Source organism: Thalia democratica, chromosome 9, assembly GCF_965202585.1.
Source record: "Thalia democratica chromosome 9, ktThaDemo2.hap1.1, whole genome shotgun sequence".
NCBI classification, from domain to species: Eukaryota; Metazoa; Chordata; class Thaliacea; order Salpida; family Salpidae; genus Thalia; species Thalia democratica.
The window spans coordinates 19,529,850-19,549,008 of record NC_139173.1 but is presented as its reverse complement, the minus strand read 5'-3'; the positions used below and the strand labels follow the sequence as shown (position 1 = coordinate 19,549,008).

The 19,159-nt window shown below is 29.4% G+C and overlaps 1 protein-coding gene across 3 annotated transcripts in view; it reads right to left on the bottom strand.

Annotated features, from left to right (window-relative positions):
• The window catches only part of LOC145844582 (neurobeachin-like), a 46,263-nt gene that overhangs the window by 18,431 nt on the left and 8,673 nt on the right, over positions 1-19,159 (bottom strand). For 2 of the 3 annotated variants that reach the window (XM_082951979.1, XM_082951980.1), the window contains exons 10-32: positions 18,790-18,920; positions 18,161-18,291; positions 17,068-17,201; positions 16,525-16,693; positions 15,835-15,983; positions 15,118-15,308; positions 14,608-14,804; positions 10,372-10,564; positions 9,895-10,054; positions 8,635-9,585; positions 8,177-8,349; positions 7,737-7,890; positions 7,208-7,388; positions 6,839-6,951; positions 6,306-6,473; positions 5,207-5,269; positions 2,745-2,883; positions 1,622-1,678; positions 1,370-1,434; positions 1,207-1,311; positions 1,035-1,107; positions 639-722; positions 9-143 (exon numbers count right to left, since the gene is read on the bottom strand). In XM_082951979.1, the coding sequence (XP_082808105.1) occupies positions 9-143; positions 639-722; positions 1,035-1,107; positions 1,207-1,311; positions 1,370-1,434; positions 1,622-1,678; positions 2,745-2,883; positions 5,207-5,269; positions 6,306-6,473; positions 6,839-6,951; positions 7,208-7,388; positions 7,737-7,890; positions 8,177-8,349; positions 8,635-9,585; positions 9,895-10,054; positions 10,372-10,564; positions 14,608-14,804; positions 15,118-15,308; positions 15,835-15,983; positions 16,525-16,693; positions 17,068-17,201; positions 18,161-18,291; positions 18,790-18,920 (3,916 nt within the window). The remainder of the gene's footprint in view (positions 1-8; positions 144-638; positions 723-1,034; positions 1,108-1,206; positions 1,312-1,369; positions 1,435-1,621; positions 1,679-2,744; positions 2,884-5,206; positions 5,270-6,305; positions 6,474-6,838; positions 6,952-7,207; positions 7,389-7,736; positions 7,891-8,176; positions 8,350-8,634; positions 9,586-9,894; positions 10,055-10,371; positions 10,565-14,607; positions 14,805-15,117; positions 15,309-15,834; positions 15,984-16,524; positions 16,694-17,067; positions 17,202-18,160; positions 18,292-18,789; positions 18,921-19,159) is intronic. The other variant, XM_082951981.1, reaches the window with a different exon arrangement.

The window sequence follows — 19,159 nt, the reverse complement described above, 5'->3', positions numbered from 1 at the left end:
ATAATTACCTTCGACGAGCAAGTCTTGACCCTGACTACCGACGAGAGTTTTGCTGAGGTAAGAAGAAAAGTCAACAAAAATATCTCGAATCAGCGATGAGAGATGGTTCATCGATCTTTCCAATTCCAAGCTCACATCTTGATCTGATTGAAAATTTATTTTTTGTTTACATTGTAAAGGTTATCAACGGTATAGTTGACAGTTGAAGCCATTTTATTAAGCAAATCTAAACACTCAACAAGCTCTATGTATTTACAAAATTGTATTATTAAAATAAGTCTTGTGTTTTTATAGTCAATTTAAGTATTTGAAAACTATAGTTTGATTTGTTTGTTTATTTTGATTTTAATGAAATTTATGAGCAACAAATATAAAACTTACGTTTTAACAATTTACTATAAAACCCAATTAATTGCTCTATAAAACATATACAATTCAATTCGGATATTTATACTTTATTTTATTATAGTTTTTTTTTACAAAAGTCAAAAATAGTTTTTTATAGCTTTCTTAAAACTATTAAAAACTAATCTATTGAACACAAATGTTGCTGAAACTTTTAATATTATTGAAGATTTAATAGTTATAGCATCACTATGCGGATATATTTTCTTTTTTATAAAGTCTGAAATACTTACATATGTTGTTTATAGAACTTGTAATTATTTGCTTTGGAAGCTGAGGATCTTTTTGTGGCTCAAATATTGTCTCATTGTTGGTTACTGTTCAAAAGAAAATATATAATTAAGTGAGTGTGTAATATGTAGTCATAAAACAGACATATAAACTGTAAACTTTTTTATACAACTTCAATAAGTTGTTAAGTTTTCATAAGAAAAAAAACTAGTAAAGATATTTAGACCTATTAAAATAACATGAATATAGACTTATAATTTAAACGAACATTCGTAGTTTTATTTGTTAAGTTTAAAACACTAATTTTAAAACAGCTAAAACAATTTAAAATTAATAGGCCGAAAACTTTTAAAACAAAACACATTTAAAATCAGTACTTAATAACAAAACAAAATTACTAGTGTTGGCGTTTTTCGGAGCAACAATCACGCTACGGTCAAAACTGTGGAAATTTGATTCGATGGATTTGACCTGAAAAAACATAAAATTTGAAAAAAAGCTCTGTTCTTATTAGTAAACTAAACAGAAAAAAATCAACAGGTTAAAAACATTAGAATACAACTATCATACATTCGACTGAAAGGAAATGTTGTCTTTCGCATTTGAAAGTTTATGTGGGTCTGCACTTTTGGAGCCTTGACTTGTAGGAGACTTTGTCAAATTTTTTAGTATATCCTGAAAAAGTTTAAAATATTCGAATTAAAAATACAAGGTTTTTATTTCTTAAAACTACCTTCACATTAGATATATTGAACTTTTCTTGAGCCTCTTTTTCCTCGTTTTTTTCTAATGCTTCTTCTGAAATTTGAAAGTTAAAACTTTTAAAAACACGTTTTTATAATTTTTATAATAAACTCATCTAAAAGAAAAAAGAAACATTTAAAAAAAAATATATTGATTGCTTATAATTTGAAAGATCTGATATTTATTATATTTTGCAAACACCTAAGCCTTACAAACAAATAATATATTAATGTTTTAAAACCTTTAAAGGTTTTTTCTTTGATGGTTGACTTATTTTCATCTGAAACTTTCAATGGCTCTGTAAAAAGATAGTGTCATAACAAAAATAAAAGAAGATACATAGAGTTTTAAAAAGAATGGCTTTACCTAAATACGCTTACTCTTTTAATCACGTTTTTATAAACTTTTAAAAACTTATCAACTTAAAAAAAACCTTAAATAAAATTAAAAAAATTAATAAAATTAAACTGAGGTCTAATGGTTAAAGAATAAACTTAAAATTTATAGTATATAAATCTTTCGTAATTTCACAAACAAAATACTATTATGATATAAATTATATTAATAAAATTAGGTATAAGATATTTTCGCAGACTTTTATAAATTAAAAAATTGACCATGTGATATTTTTTTGTTTTTTTCTTAGTATTTTAATTATGCTTTTTTGTTCAATTTTATATAACTTACAGTCTATTTTCAATAGACTTTTAACTAAGAAAACTAAGTTATTTTCTATGTCATGCTTATTTCAAAAAACTATTGTTTTGGAATATATAATTGGAAATTAATAGTTTTGGAAACGTTTGAGTATTTTAGTTATAAAAGTTTGAGTTTTTTCAGTTTGTACCTTGTATAAGTTTTATGTTTATTTTAACACTGTAATTTGTTTTTCTTTTTATGTTAATGTCTTTCAGTTTAAGTGGCTTGGGTTTTAATGCCTAGGTCCTTTGTTTGACAATAAACTTCAATAAGAATAATAATAATAATAAATATATTTCAAAAAAAAATGCTTAACTTTTTTTTTTGTCTTTTTAATAAAGAACATAAAAAAATAAATCTTTAAAAATAAGTAAGTTTATGAAAAAACAAAAATAAAAGGAAGAGTTATAAATCTCAAAGATGAGAAAATTTGTAAAGATTAGTTAAAGGAAAAAAAAATCTAGATATGCGTATTAACAGAAAAAATTGTCTTTGTTTTTTAGATATATTAGCGTTGAATTTCAACTTACTATGTTTCAACTAAAATTTTCTATACAACAATTTTAAAAGTTAATACTCTATATTTCGGTGATTAGTAATTGTTCGAAGCACATAAAATTATAAAAAATAAAAAAAAAGTATCATAAAAACAGTTAAAAGCCCACCTTTTGATGCTTTTGAATCCTTATTATTGGGGTCATCGGCGTCAAAAGGATCAAGTATATCTCGGTATTTGGAAACCATCAGCACACTGACAAAGTAAACGACTGCAACACCCAGGAATTGCGCTTGTTTCGCGTCCTCCTGTTTGTTTAACAAAAATAGATCAAATTTTGTTTTTTAATTTTATAAGCTTCCGATGCAGTAGATGTAAAGTTAAACAATGTAAGTAACTAAATTTATTACTCATTGATTTAATGAACCAATTGTAAACAATAACATTTTTCATTCAAAAAGTTAATCTGTAAACTATTCACAAGGCTTAATATACATTTTCCTTAACTAAATCTAATACCTATTGTGTAAGAACAACATAAAAAATCATTTAATTTTCGTATTTGATTTTTGTGAGTTAAGTGCAGTATACGCATTTACGTTACAACGTGCGTCAGAAAAGGCGCGTAAAAAATAACTGACGTAAAGTTTTTCTAAATAAAGAAACAAATTTTTCGAAAGTTCATTCTTTAGCTAGATTATTTACTTCTGAATCAGATAAAAGAAGAATGTCTTGCTGCAATTAAAAAAATTGTTTCTTTTTCTTAGTCGGCCATTAAAGTTTTACAATGGTTGACTAGTAAAAACATTCACAAATTTCAGGTTAAAAATGTAAATAACATCAGATCCATTTGATAAAATCGCTCATTAAGTTTTAACTTAACTTGATATTCTTTTAAGTTAGCGTACATTAGAAGGTTATCTGATCTAAAAGCCTAATAGTATTTATTAAGGTGTTAAGAAAAAGTTAATCGATTTTTTTGATTGTTGTTAAAGAAAAGACAAAGAAATTTTGGTAAGCAAGTTATTTATTTTTGATTAGTTATTATATTAACTTAAGTTTATAGACTTATTATCAAAATTTAATACAGCTATTTTCCAAATTTAAACAAATAAATACTAGAATAATTTTTCAAAGCTTAGATAATAAACACGTTTTTAAAAATAATGAACAAATAATAGTAAATTAAAATAACGACACACAATAAATGACATTGTTTAGTGACACAAATAAAAAATAAGGTACCAAATTAAATACGAACTGTTGAAATTTACAGATTATTCTGATAAAATATATATTCCTTTCAACCATATTTTCCAGTTAAATTAATTACTTATTTAAACTTAAAATGTACGAATTTTAAAAAGCATATCCTAATTTACTATCGAACAAGTGTCATGAATGCACAAACTTTGCTTTAATAAAATATATACTTCTTAACTTTGTAAACACCAAAAGATTGGTTGTAAAAGAATACTCTAAAGAAAGTTATCTGAATCAAAAAAGCAAAAAATTATGAAAATAAATTTAACATAAAGTTACATAAACATAATTTATTTATATGAGGTAATATCGAAAACTAAACAATGTTTTACAACATAATTTTTAAAGCAGCTAGTGTGCTTAATAATTCTCAATAAAAATTGGTATATTACATTTATGAATTATGTTAACTCTAAAAATATACATAATTTTAGACTAAACAACCATTGATACGGTTAAGTATTATAGGTAGCTGTATTACATTTTTATCATGCTTTGTGTCAAAACTAAATGAAATATACAATGCAAAATTGACTTTAAAAATCTATAAAATAGTATACTCAATTGGAGTAGAAAAACATAAATATGCAATAATTAAAAGAGATGCACTGTATTAAAAGCTAAAAACTAAAGTTACGAGTTTAAATTTCTGTAAAAAATATAACACTACAGTATTTTTGTTATTTTAAAAAATCTCTTATTTAAGTTCATTTACACAAGACTGTAGACGAAACGAAAAATTATACCTTTAGGAAACAATTATCTGTATAAAATTGCATGCAAAAAGTTTATTAGTATCTAAATACTCAAGATCAACAAATTTATAACTATAGATTTTTGTTTTTATTCTGTATGTACTTTCACAATGTCATATTTTACAACTTAAAAATTGGTAAAATTTAGTTTTTTTTTTTTTTAAATTGGGAAACATATTATAAAGTATCTAATTTTTCAAACCATATGTTTTTTAAAGATTTCAAAAGTTATTCTTATACCGAAATGTAAATATTTTAACACACAGTTTAAAAATAGACGAAGTAATATTAATCTGATGTTTAAATGATAAAATCCTTCAAAAGAAAAATTATAAGATTAAAAAGTGTCATTAGTTTTGTACCATAATTATTAGGTTAAAGCAGCAACTTTAGAAACTGAAAAAACATTAAATATATATTAGTTAATATATTAATTAAAATTGTCTCATAATAAAGACAAAAAAGTCTCATAGAAATAAACATAAAAATTGTAGATGAAAAATCGCATAATCATATGATATGTGGAATTAAGTACTAGTCAAACAAACTCAGCAATAAACTGCGTATTAAGAAGAAGTTGTTAGTAAGCCACCTAATATAATTAAATAATTACTTTTTGTCTAAGCCGACTCTGCTCGCTTGCTTCGCCATTCTTTTCTTCTATATTTCTCAGTCTCTATTGTATTGGTTTCATTTTTATCATAAAACAAGAGAAAGGAAACATTCACATTATATTTTAAAATCTTAATTCAAACCAACGGAAAGGCCTTTATTGAATATTTGCAAACTTCAAAAATAAACAAATTTTAAGAATTTTTAAGCTACTTTTATACATATAAACTTAAGATTTTAAACTGCAAAAGCGGTAAAAGGGTATAAACTTTTACTAGGTATTCATAAAATACTAAATTACCTGTTAACTTTTACCTTAAGATAATAACTTGATTGGTATTGTTTAGTTTTGTTTATATAACAATATTTTAACTAATCTTTTAAGTGACAATCATTTTCCATGATTTTTAAATGTAATTTTTCTGAATTTTATTTTTATAAGCAATGACGAGCTTTTTGAGCGAAAATTTGCTTGCAGAATAAACCTCATGAAAAAATGTTATACTTTCGATAATTGTATTTATTAAGTTAACTTCATCAGATATGCTGACTCCAAATATTATTTCTAAATATATAATTTATATCTTTCTTTGATCTATAGCTCAAAATGTCTTGAAATTATTAACTTACTATGGTTCTCAATGTTTGGTCAACCAGGTCTTTTTATTGTGCAACAAATCAAAGGTTTGTCAACTAAGTTAAATTTTAAACTTACACTTTTAACTTTAAAAACCACAACCCTAATTAAATATATTTGGTAACACAATCAACTAATTTTAACTAATAGTAATCAAAAAAAACCATGCATCAACCATGTAAAGCTAGAAACTAAAGATATTAACGGTTCAATCCTAAAACTTATTTAAATCTACATTTATTTCTGTCACACCAAGACACCGTGCCAAGGACAACAGCACAACATAGTCATGCAAGCTTTTAATATAATCTTTTTTGCTTTCCAATAATGAAGAAAAACTGTCGCGAACACGTTTAAAACTCAATAATCTACAAAAAAAAAAAATTCTGCTTTACGAAAGGATCACGACGAACCGAGATATTTTCAATTTACCAACACTACTTCAACATCAAACGAAACCAACGATGTCTCTGTAGTAGATGATGTTGCGGAGGCGGTGAACGTCGAGTTCCTGCAGCAACAGCGACGCGTCGAGCACGGGAGTGGCCTCCTTGCTCATCATCGAAACCAGGTCTTCCGCCTCCTTCCAAGCGGATTTCACTTCACCCTGCTTGCTCATAGGGTGGCTCGCCTGTTCAATGTCTTGTTGTTAATGGGTGACAAAAATAAAATTTGTAGTAAACTGTTTTTACATAATTAACGGCAACAATATATGTTAATATATCCAATGATACCTTCACTTAAATCTGAAGGAAAATTCTGGTTAAAAAAAATAATATATTTCCAGATAGCAGATTAGTATAAGAAACTTAGCAAAACTTAATAAAAATAATATTAATAAAATAAACAAACAGTTTCTGAATTGAGTTTTATGTTTTCAAAAATTTTTTTTTTTTTGTTTAAAAGCAATTTAAATATTGCGGAAAATCAATTAAAGAGTTACACGGTTTAGAAAGTCATTTTTGTTATAAAAAGCGGGGAAGAAACATGACTGACATGGTAGCTATCAGGCTGATTGTAAGCCATATACGAGGAAGTGGTGTTTAGAGGTTCGGCTTGTCTGCAAACATATCGGTTCTCCAGGCAGTTCCTCACCGCGCACAAACACACTGTTAATTTTGTTGGTTAAACTTATTACTGTGAACAAACATAAGTAGAATGTTACTAACTATACCACAAAAAACTTGTTCTCAGTAATAAAATAACACAACTATTTATTTTCATTTAAAACTTTGCATTTTACGTTTTCATAGTTATAAGTTTTGTATTTATTTTTTAATCAACTTTTTACAATTTTTACACAATCATACATATATAACTTTCATTTATTTATAAAAATTTTAAATCACTGCACAAATTAATTACCGCTTCTCAGCGATTGTCGCAAAACCCCGCCGGAAGAAATGTTCTTTTCGTTTTCAATTTCGGACAGGCTTACGTTTGAGGAAAAAGTCATGATTTCCATCAATTTGACGAGCCTGTTCATTATCTGCCACGCTTCCACTAAGGACAAGCCCTGAGATGGTTCGATTGAGTCCAGCTCGTACTGAGAAAATAGTATATTTTTCATTTGATTAAAAAAATGTTATAGTTATTTATTTTGGTGGAATGTTTGAAAGCAATGGTTTATGTGCGTTATCAAATTTATTTTATCTAACTTTTACTTTAATTATTCTTTAAAATTTTTTATTTTTTATACTAACTATTCAATAAAAAGTGATATTTTAAGTATTATATTGCTGCAAAATAAGTAACAACTTATCAAAACTTTTTCCAGTCACTCTTATACAAAATATTTTTAAACGCATTACAAAATTTAACATTTTAATTTAACACTTTTTTTCAATTTAATTTACTTCTTCTTTAGACTTAGTTCATGTACAAACAAACTAACAGTGGGACTGGTGGCAGATGACAGGATGGGCAGTATGCCGCCGCAAGCGAGCACTATGTTGTCCATCATCTGGCTTATTAGGTGCAGGGTGTTGTGAACGTACACTATGTTGTCGTTGGATCCCACTATTTCACTCAGGTGCTCCTCCGTGCTACTGTGTTTCATTTATGGCATCAAAAAAATTTAAGATGATTTACTTGATTGAACTTAAGAACAAACCATAAAAAACTATGTGTACTTCTGTCATTTTAAATTTTTTATTATTAAATTAATATTTAATTTAATTAGTATAATTTTAATTGTTTAGTTTAATTTAACTTACAGTAATAAAACCAATCATTTAAAATTCACTTTTCTTCACTGGTATACTTAAAAGTTTTTCCATTAAAAGTAATAACAATACAAAAAAAATCAATTAGCAAATGGGAAGAAACACTAACGACTTCCACTTTTCGACATCGTCTTCGATGCATTTGAACAAGTCGTCCATTATTTTTAGATGAACTTGGTTCCATTTGAACTCAGGAATTCGGAACGGCAAGAACCGAGGTCCAGGGCTAAACTGCTGCGGCTCCGGAGACTTGGTTTTATTTTCTTCATCACTTTTTGGTTCCTGAGAATTGGAAAGAATTTATTTATATATGTTTATCTTTTTTTCAACAGATTTATAATTTATTTATAAATAAAAAAATATACTTAAAAAACCTGTTAGATATGAAAAACCTAACGTTATTTTTATATGACAAACATATATGCTTTGACTATATTTTTAACTTGATTTACAAAATCTTAAGTAAAAGATACTTAAAATTATTTATACATGTGTTTATTATTACAATGTTTTTAAAGCTTGTTTATTGATATAAAAGTTCAAGTACATACAACTAAAAAGTTTAACCTCGTTTGGTGTTCCAGATACTTTGTCTTCCGAAATATTTTCTTTGTTTACAGTACCCTTTTCACGATTAGCAACTTGATCTTCATCTATATTATTATCCGATACTTTCTCTTTTTCGTCCTTTTCCAAACTAGCAGTATTGTGAACAGACTCTTCGTTTTCAAGCAATACTTTTTCATTCACTTCTGTTTCGATCACGTCACCATTGTCTGAACTTGGTTTTCCACCATTAATGCTGACATCATTATTTTCTTCTAAATTTGCGTCATCAGCCTTTTGACCATCATTTGAGGAATTTTTGTCTTCAATGTCGCCGTTTTGTGAAGTAGTAGTTATTTTGTCCTCTGAAACAATTTCCTTTGCCTCACTGTTTATTTCTTGACTGTCTAAAACGTCTTCATTTAAATCAATATCTTTTATTTTGTTTGTCAGTTGATCAACTTTACTGCTATTTTCTTCGTTTTCTAAATCATTAAGTATACTTATATTTTTTTTGTTTTCTACATTTGTACCATCTGAAGATTCGTCATTCAATTCAATATTTTTCATTTCGTTTGCTAATTGCTCATTTTCGTCTATGCTGTTATCGTTTTCTAAATCTTTATTTACGTTGATTTTATCTTTTGTTTCTACTTTTTGATCATCTGAAACTTCCTCACTTGATTTTACACCTTCTATTGCGTCAGTCAATTGTTCAGATTCGCTTTTACTTTCTTCATTATTTAAATCACTACCTTTATCAATTATTTCTATTTCTTGACTTTCTGAAAGTTCTTTATGTTGTCTAAGATCTTCTAATACGGTTTTCAGACGTTCAACTTCATCGTTATTGTTTGCAATTTGTGAATCACTACTTTTATCACCGTTAGCTGTCGACAGAGAGCTGCTTTTTTCCTCTGCATATTTCAACTTGGCGTTTTTCACATACTCGCGGTGTTCTTCAAGCGAGATCTAAACGATCAGATTTAAAATTATTGATTTTTCTAATGAGTTCAACGCACAGATAAAGTTGGATAAATTATGCATCCAACTATAAACGCAATTGACAAGTTGCGTTATTAAAGCAAACAAAGCGCAAATTTTTTAATTAAAATATTCTGTCTAAATCAAAAAATATATTAAAAAAAATCCACAAAAAAAGTATATAATCAAACTAAATAACAAAATTATCTTAATTAAACAAATTAATTAAATAAAGTTTTCGTAAAAATCAAATGAGAATTTACCTTGAAAATTATAAACAAGTTGAAAAAAACCGACCTTGGAATGAACAATTGCCAGCGTGTCAACCCAGACCCTCCATCCGCCCCATTCAACTTTGACGGCGTGGAAAAGGAGCATTTCCAGCAGACTGAAGACAAGCTGCTGGATCTTTTCCTGCTCTTTCGTCTTCGGCCGCAAGTAACCCATGTCCAATAACCTTTTAAATTTAATTATTAAACAGCTATGTAATAAAAACCTTACACACGCTTTAGTTTAGGTCTGTAAGAAACATTGATAAATTTACAAAAACGAATTTTGAAAATATTACTAAAATACATTTACTTTGTTATTTAAAATATTCAAAACGCTAATAGTTTATAAGAAAACGTTGAAAAATTCATTTGTGATTTATAAAAAATCACATTCATTTAAACTTGGTATAAGCACTACACTTACTAGTCCAAACTATTTCTAAAACAATAGTTAAACTTATCAATAATCTTACAACTTCATTTTGTAATAAAAGCCACCAACCAATCCTGCCACACAGACTGCTGCAGCAAAACTCTTCTGTTTTCTTTGGACGACTCGAACAACTTGACGAGGTCGTTGAGAAAGACGATTTTCAACTTCATTACATCCGGGTCGTCTTCAACATCTTCTTCGTCATCGGAAGGTTTTTTGCTGTTGAAGTGGCGTATCAGGTTGGCGACCACTTTCATTATTGCTGTTTTATTTATTTTGATTATTTATAAATGCTTTTTTTTTGTTTAGTTTTAATTATCAAACGTTAAGTTTGACATAAAAAACAACTTTCTAAAACAAAATAACAATAAACACTGCAAAAATTAGCAAGCAATAAAAAACGCGTATGCTATGAAATTCAAAAACAAAAGCAAACTCAAACACAGTTTTACTGCAGAACAACATAAATAAACTAATAACATGCTATAGTTTCTAATCAAATTCGAACCAGGGTTGTTTTTCCAGGTTTTTTTTCCAAAATATTTTCAAATTCCAGGTTTTCAGGCAACCCTGTTAAAGAATAACTCCTTTTTGAATTAAGTGAATTTAATAACAATGTAAGATATCTGAAACAAAACAATTATAAACATATAAACTAAAATGAACTAAAGCTTAATAATTCTACATCAACTTCAGCTCATTTAAGGAAAAATAAACTTAAGGTAAAACAAGTCTCAAATGAGGGAATCTAGATAAGTAACAAAAAGCATTTATCAAAAATTATCTGATAAATGATGATTAATAAATCTAGAAAAGTAAATTTAATCAAAATAAAACTAACAAAATTCAATTGCCTTTTACCAAAGAAAATGCTTCAAAAAAAAGTATATTTTTCTTCAAAACAAATAAATAATATAACTGTAATACAACAAAAAAATATTACAATTAAATCCTACACAACTAAATATCACCAATTTGGACCTGGGGAATTAAAGTCTTTTAATCTACGCAAAGCAAGTGGTACTTTATTTTTTATGAAAACCATAGGAGCAGTAGTGTGCTCTTCCTCAACATTCTTATAATCCCCATCAGCTTCATTTGTCTCATCACTTCTGGCATCATTCGAATTATCTGAAAACAATGAAGGCGAATTAGGAGATTGATCACTTACATTGTCCTCTTGTGAGCTAGGTTGATCTCGACGCCAACCATAGAATGTCTTTGAATCAGTACTCGTTGAGATTGGGTTGTACGAAAACCTTCTATTCCTTCGCGTCAATCTCCGTGAGCCATCAATACTCACCACAAATTGATCATGTGGAAGCCCATGTCCCATTTACGAGGATGGTTGCCGCTCTGGTTCAGCAGTAGACACCTACTGCCAACGTACAAAGGTCGCAACTTTCTAGCTTTGTGGTTGATAGCTTCTGCATTTTTGACGAATTTTGTACGCAGTGGCTCTTTTTTTTAGTTTCCATGCTTCTCTTCATACAGGTCGCACCGCAGGATTAGAAAGTTTATCCAGCTTGTTTAAAAAGACAAAACCATCTCGCAGCTGTCTTCCATATATAATTTCAGCTTGGGATACTTTACAGTCGCTGTTAGGGGTGTTCCTCAACTGAATCATCGTACTTGAAAATCTATCGCTATCTAGGCTACCTGATTCAGTAACATTGGACCTTAGGAGTCTTTTTGCTTGCTTTACAGCGACTTTTGCTCTTCCATTTGACCTTGGATAGTATGCTGAAGCTACTTGATGTGTAACATCCGAGGTTTTAAGAAATTCCTTTGTTTAACTAGACGAAAATTCTGGTCCACCATCACTTGATATCTCTTCAGGTACTCCAAATCTAGAAAATAAGTCACGTAGGCACTTAATCAAATCACACGAACCTGCTTGAGATGTTCCGCTGGGTGTTGAAAATATTTTTGTCCAACCTGACAATCTGTCGCATACTACTAGAAAGTTGTTTCCAGCAAAATGGAAAAAATCTGCAAATAACTTCTCGAATGGACTTGTAAGAGGATCAGACAACTAAAGCAGGTTGAAGCGGATCTCATCAGGGATGAGAAGTTAGGTGTTTTGGAACATGTCCCATTTGGTGAACCTGTACTCTGGTGTCATCGTGTGGTTGTCACAAGAAAATAAGATGGGTCACCTAGAAGAGCTGTAGATCTCTCACCTCTTAACAAGTATTGCAAGAGAGAGACACGTGCTTCAGAAACTCCGTTTAAGTTGGTACACTGAATTCCAAAAAGAAGATTCAAGACTGTAACAGATGCTTGGAAAGCGTATCATGGAGTTCCTTTAAGAGAAAGTGATAGGCATCTCACAACATTTATCACTCCGTTTGGTAGGTTTCGTTATACTAAAGCACCTCAAGGCTTTGTTTCGTCTGGTGATGGTTACAATCGTCGTTTTTCAACTATCTTATCTGATTTTGATAGAAAGGAAAGGTGTGTAGATGATACTGTGTTTTATGATTCCGAATAAGAGTGTCACTGGTGGAGAACAATAGACTTTTTAGCCAAAATTTGAAAAAACAGGCATAATCCTTAATCCAAAGAAGTTGCAATTCTGTCAAAAGTCAGTTGATTTTGCAGGTTTCAGAATTTCAAATGAAGGCATAGAACCTTTACCAAAGTACTTGGACTCAATTTGGAACTTCCAAACCCCAAAGTCTGCCACAGATATACGGAGCTGGTTTAGCCTAATTAATCAAGTATCCAATTATGCAAAACTTCGTAAAGTTATGGCATATTTTAGAGACTTTCTTAGCCCAAAACACAAATTCATTTGGACAGAAAGTTTGAACCAAGTATTTATTGAGTCAAAACAAATGATTGTTGGTGCACAATTTTTTTATTTTGGAAAGTTGACATGTCTAAGACCTGACTGGTCGAAGCAAGGCTTAGTCTACATTCTCATGCAGAAACACTGCAATTTCAATAGCTGATTACCAGACTGCTGCACCACTGGCTGGAAGGTGACACTTGCAGGTTCAAGGTTTTTAATTGGAGCAGAAAATAGTTATACTGCCATTGAAGGAGAGTCGCTTGCCATTGCTTGGTCGTTAGAGCAGACAAAGTATTTTACTATGGGCTGCAAAGATCTTGTGGTTTTTACGAACCATGAGCCACTAATAAAGATATTTGGTGATCGTGCTTTAAACGAAATTCAGAACACACGGATATTTAGACTGAAACAGCGCACACTACCATGGCTTTTTGAAGTACAGTACATGCCTGGTAAAACTAATTTAGCTGCAGACGCTGCATCACGTTATCCTACCTTGTCAAGTGAAATGAATTCGCATGATCTTGATTTGACTAATGAATCACTTCTTATTGCTTCATTAAGTAATGAAATACGCCGTTTTATCGTAACCACTTGGAAAGAAACGTTATATGACAAATTACCTTCAAAAGTTTTTAGTTGTATCGAAGAAGGTCGAAGTTTAAAACATGATGAACCCTTGTCAGCGTATTTTAGATACGATGGTGCTTTGTACGTGAGTGATTGAGTTATACTTTACAAAGACAAAGTAGTGGTGTCTTTAAGTTTACGACCTCGTATTCTCAATAAGTTACATTCAGTGCACTAAGGTGTGACACCAATGCATGCGCGTACCCAACAGATTGTCTTCTGGCCTGAGATTACACAGGACATTGAATCAATTCGAGAAAAAAGTCAAAGCTTCAACCAAAACTTTCCTTCTCAACCATCGTTACCACAAGAGTTATCTGATCCTCCTACAAGTCCTTTCGAGAAGATATTTGCAGATTTTTCAAGTTTGCTGGAAACAACTTTCTAGTGGTAGGCGACAGATTGTCAAGTTGGACAGAAAGATTTTCAACACCTAGCGGAACATCTCAAGCAGGTTCGTGTGGTTTGATTAAGTGCCGACGTAACTTATTTTCTAGATTTGGAGTACCTGAAGAGATATCAAGTGATGGTGGACCAAAATTTTCGTCTAGTTAAACAAAGGAATTTCTTAAAACCTGGGATGTTACACATCGAGTAGCTTCAGCATACTATCCAAGAGCAGAAGTCGCTGTTAAGCAAGCAAAAAAACTCCTAAGGTCCAATGTTACTGTATCAGGTAGCCTAGATAGCGATAGATAGTTTTGTTTGTACAAGATATTTTACATGAAGAGTAACTCCTTGTTGAATTGAGTGAATTTAATAACAATGTAAGATATCTGAAACAAAAAAAAAATGTAAACTAAAATGAGCTAAAGCTTAATAATTCTACACCTTTAAGCAACATAAAACTTATCAAATATTTAAAACGAAATTCAAACCCGGGTTGTGAATGACGGTATGCATTCCCGGGTCGCTGTGCTGCTTGTGGACGACCTGCGTGCACGGCTTCTCGACCATGACTTCGTACAGGACGTTGTAGGTCGACATGTTCAGCACTTGGCTCTTGCCGTGCAGCAGCAACCGCTCGGTGATCAGCGAGAACAGTCCCTGCTCGTCCATCAGCTCCGACTTCCTCCTGCAATGTTTACAAAACTAAAGTACAACGACATTAGGCAATAAGAGTCAATGAAATGATGCATGCGGTGATTGTGTTTTATAATAATGTCAAGGACTTGCAAATTGTGAAAAAACTTCAGAAGATGTTTTTTTAAATACAATATATCTGAGTAATTACCGTGAGCTTGAATTACTTAACAAATAAAATGATAATCGTAAAAAATTAATTCAGACTTATTTCATAACTCATATATAGCAATTTTCATAAGATATTGACTTCTTGTACTTCTGCGCTCAATAAAACCAAAACAAATAAATCTAAAAAGACATACTTTGATGACAAGTTCTTGAAAAAGTAGGCGAGCAACTTCAACGACTGGATTCTGACGATCAAGTTATCCGAAGCCATCAGCTTGAATATGACGGCGACGCCCTGCTGGGATTCGAACCCGGGCGTCACCTGCTCACCGTGCTCCGAAATCATCGCCACCAGAAGTTGAATGACGTCTATAATGTTCTCGTCCTGCAAAAGAAAACAAGTTTAATTTTTTTTTTGTTTAATTTGTAAGACCGTCATACCATTAAGCTTAACCGAGTTTGAAAAGTAAAACATTAACAATAATAAAATATTACTATATACCAGAAACTCTAAACTTAGTTTAATTTGAATAGTTCTAAAGAAGTAGAATAATAATTAGAAAAAACAACTTTTCCAAGCAAATAATGTAGTTTTTCAATAAATCACAAGGCAGTCTCAAAAGTTAGATTTATAATTTATAAAGTGTGTCTACAAACCAAAGTATTTTGAAAAATATGCTATATATATTTGGCTAAAACATAATACTGGAAAAATCAGTTTATAAAATTATGCTGTGCTCTTGTTTTATCAATGGGTATTTTAATTTAATTAGCAAAACAAAAAAATTATGATTTAAAATAGATTTGTTGGATATATCTTACTTTTTCTGTCTAGCATTTTAAATTAAGGCTTAGTTATTCAAGGAAGAACATCTAAAACTCTAATTTATATTATTTTTACGACAGTTAACCTCATGCATGGTCAACAAGTATCCGCATATTGCTTTGATTTCGTCTTCGGAAACTGAAAGAGACTTTGTGATGATTTGTTTAATGAACAGCAAGATGAATGCTCGTAGTGACATCAGTTCATCTTTTGTAGGACGATTTCTCGTGTCTACTGTTGTTAAATATTTTGATTAATTATTTCAGTTTTATTTACAGCTATTATTCGTTAAAATAGTTTTTATACTACTTATTATATTATGTACTATTACAAGTACTGTCATATATTTATTCAGAAAATATAATTATAAGAACACATCAGTACTAAAGAAATCACTAGAAGTAATCATTTAAATTATTTTAATGTTTGTTGAATTTTGGCAAACGATCAGATAACTTTGTATCTATACTGATAAAATTTTACAGCACAAATATAAATAAGCATCATAAAAAAATACGTTGGAAACAAAAAATTATTGAACACTTTAACCTTGTTCACTCATTTTGTTATAAACAAAATTTCAAAACAAAAAAAGACAGTTTTTACCAGTTTTAACGAAATTTATCTGGTTATAATAATAAACTGAAGAAAAACTACATAAAAAATCAACTCCAAAACCATATAATGAATTAATTTTAGACATATCTTATTACCTTAAACCTTTTACTGTTTTTAACCATTTCACGTCATGATACAGAACAAACTCCAAACTAACTGGTCGACTTTGGTGAAATGCCGGACCTTGGCTGGGGATCTACCACCCAGTAGTAATACTTCAACGCGTGAACAAACAACAACACTGTCGAAACTCGTCTAATGCTGGTTTGAATGGCGGGAGACTGGACCAAGTCGGTTGCCAGGTAGGTGTACAGTTTATTTTGAACCTGTGAATAATTAAAATATAGATCCAACCAGTACAAAAACATACTGTAAATACTTATATTCATAGTTTGCGCTCATGTAAATTACATGCTAATTCACAAAATTAGACTATTTCAACATCAAAAACAACTGTTTCAAAAACTGATGTTGCTTTTTAACTGTTGACTTTTTAACTGTTTTAAAGTCAACAACCATGGTTGCCATAATTTGGATCTTTTGTTTGCGCTTATGTAAATTACATGCTAATTCACAAAACTGCTCTAAATTATGACAATTACCATTTTATTACAGCTAGTAATAAGTAACTAAAAATTGTAATATTAAAAATTATAATATTAAAAATTAAATCAGGCAGAAAATTTACAACTTTACTAACAGAAGGGCTGGTGTTAACCCACATATTGGGGTTAAAGAGGATGTAGTCGCAGAATTGCCGCATCAGAATCACGCTGTTCGCCGAGGATTGTTCCAAAAGCTTACCGATTCGTATCAAAGATTCCAAGCATTTCTCTGATATTGAAGTAAGAAGTTAGTACGAGATAATGCATTTCTAAGTATTATTGTAGTGACATTTGCAGTGTAAATGAAAATAAAAACATGTTGACAGATTAATAAACTAATATTTTAAATGGCAATTAATTTTTTTAAGCAATTAGAATTTCCTTTTTAAATAAAATGTACAAAAACACAGAAATTACAGAAAAGCTGAAAAATAAATAAATCTAAAACATATAAAATAAGCTAGATAAATGAGTCAATACGTGTTTATTTACTGAGAGCTTTGATAACAGAAATAAAAACTTTAAAGTGTTTAAACAAATAAAAGTCTAAGTTTAAGCGACTGTTGGTATACTTTTTTTCAAAAGTACTTAAAATTCTAGCCACAATCTAACTTTTATAGGTAAAAAGTAAGTAAATATAATACTAATTTGAAACTCATTAAAATTTTTGTTTAAAAAAAACTAAATTCTACATTAGACTACTTGTTAAAAAAATATTTTGCTTAAACTTGATTTAAAAATTTATGACAATTATATAAAAGAAATGTTCAGATGGATAAAAGTGTCTATTAAGAGTTTAAACTTAATTTATTGATATTTGACAATTTATATATTTATAAAAATAAATTTATTTTAGAACAAAGTAAAGATTAAATACTATTAAAGACAGCAACAAAAAATATTATCTATTTTCAAAACAAAAGTAATTCTAAATAAACACTTGATAACAAATTTGTGTATAGAACATTTAAATCCTGTTTGAAGCTTTTTCCAAGTAAATTATTAATTATTCATTTACAGCCAAAAACGGGTTAACATTTTTACTTTCGATTGAAAATTATAAAATCTGCATAACTCAAAACTATACAAAAAACTAATTGTTTTATATTCGTTATATACTAACACAGGATTCCATAATTTTTTTGAAAAAAAAGCACTTTTTAAAAACTAAATGCAACATTTATAAACCTGTTATGTGTGATTTGTCAGATTTTTCCAATATAGATCCAATTACCAGAAAACCCTTTCCATTTAATATTTGTTGCTGGGCTTTTACTGATCCTTGCAACAGTTGATACAGGAAATTCAGTAAAGTTGAACTAAAAAGTGAGTAAAATAACTATTCTAATTCTTAAAATGTTTAAAAACTTTTCAAAAATGCAGTAGTAATAAAAAAAACTTGAACCATTGAGTATTTGAATTTTATTTTATGTTTTCATAATGACATTAGTAGGGCAGTTGTAATTAAAACACCATTAAAAGTTTGTTTTTAAAAGTTTGTTCTGCAAAATTGTTTTTCAAACAAAAAGTATATACTTCAGTTTAACTTAAGTATGGTTATAAATTAAAATATTGTAAAATTCCATTTTAACAAATTTGTTTTTTTTTGAATATATTTTATGCATAAATAAGTTATAACCAATGTTAAGCTCCTACATTTTTGTTAAAGACTATTACAAAGTCTATTTCCTGTTTTTGGTTTTTTTAATGCTTTAGCGATCAAACAAACGTACATAGTTGCAAAAGAAACTATTACAACTGTGTAATGAAATGAGCCTTAACAACAAAACATAAAAATAATTTTAAATAGTTCCTACCAAACGCTAGTATCGAGGCTGCCGTCCATTTGCTTGTGATCGAGCTGATTGAAGAGTGGAAACAATATTTCAATCCCGCCGACCGAGTGGAGGGCAGAATATATGGAGTGCGTCACGACTGCGTCTACGCCCTGAAATATAAAATAAAATTTCACTCAATAAAAGTTGAATAAGCAACAGTGTATGTGTAAGTAAACTGTATGAATTTCAAAACTAACAGTTTTATAAAAGTATCAAGGAAGACCATTTTCTTTTATTAATTCTTTACTCTGATTGTTTTGATAATTTTAAGAAAAAAAAATCGTTTACAGTATATAAGTGCAAAAAACCCTAAATAAATCATTTTCATAAAACAAATCAAAAACATAAC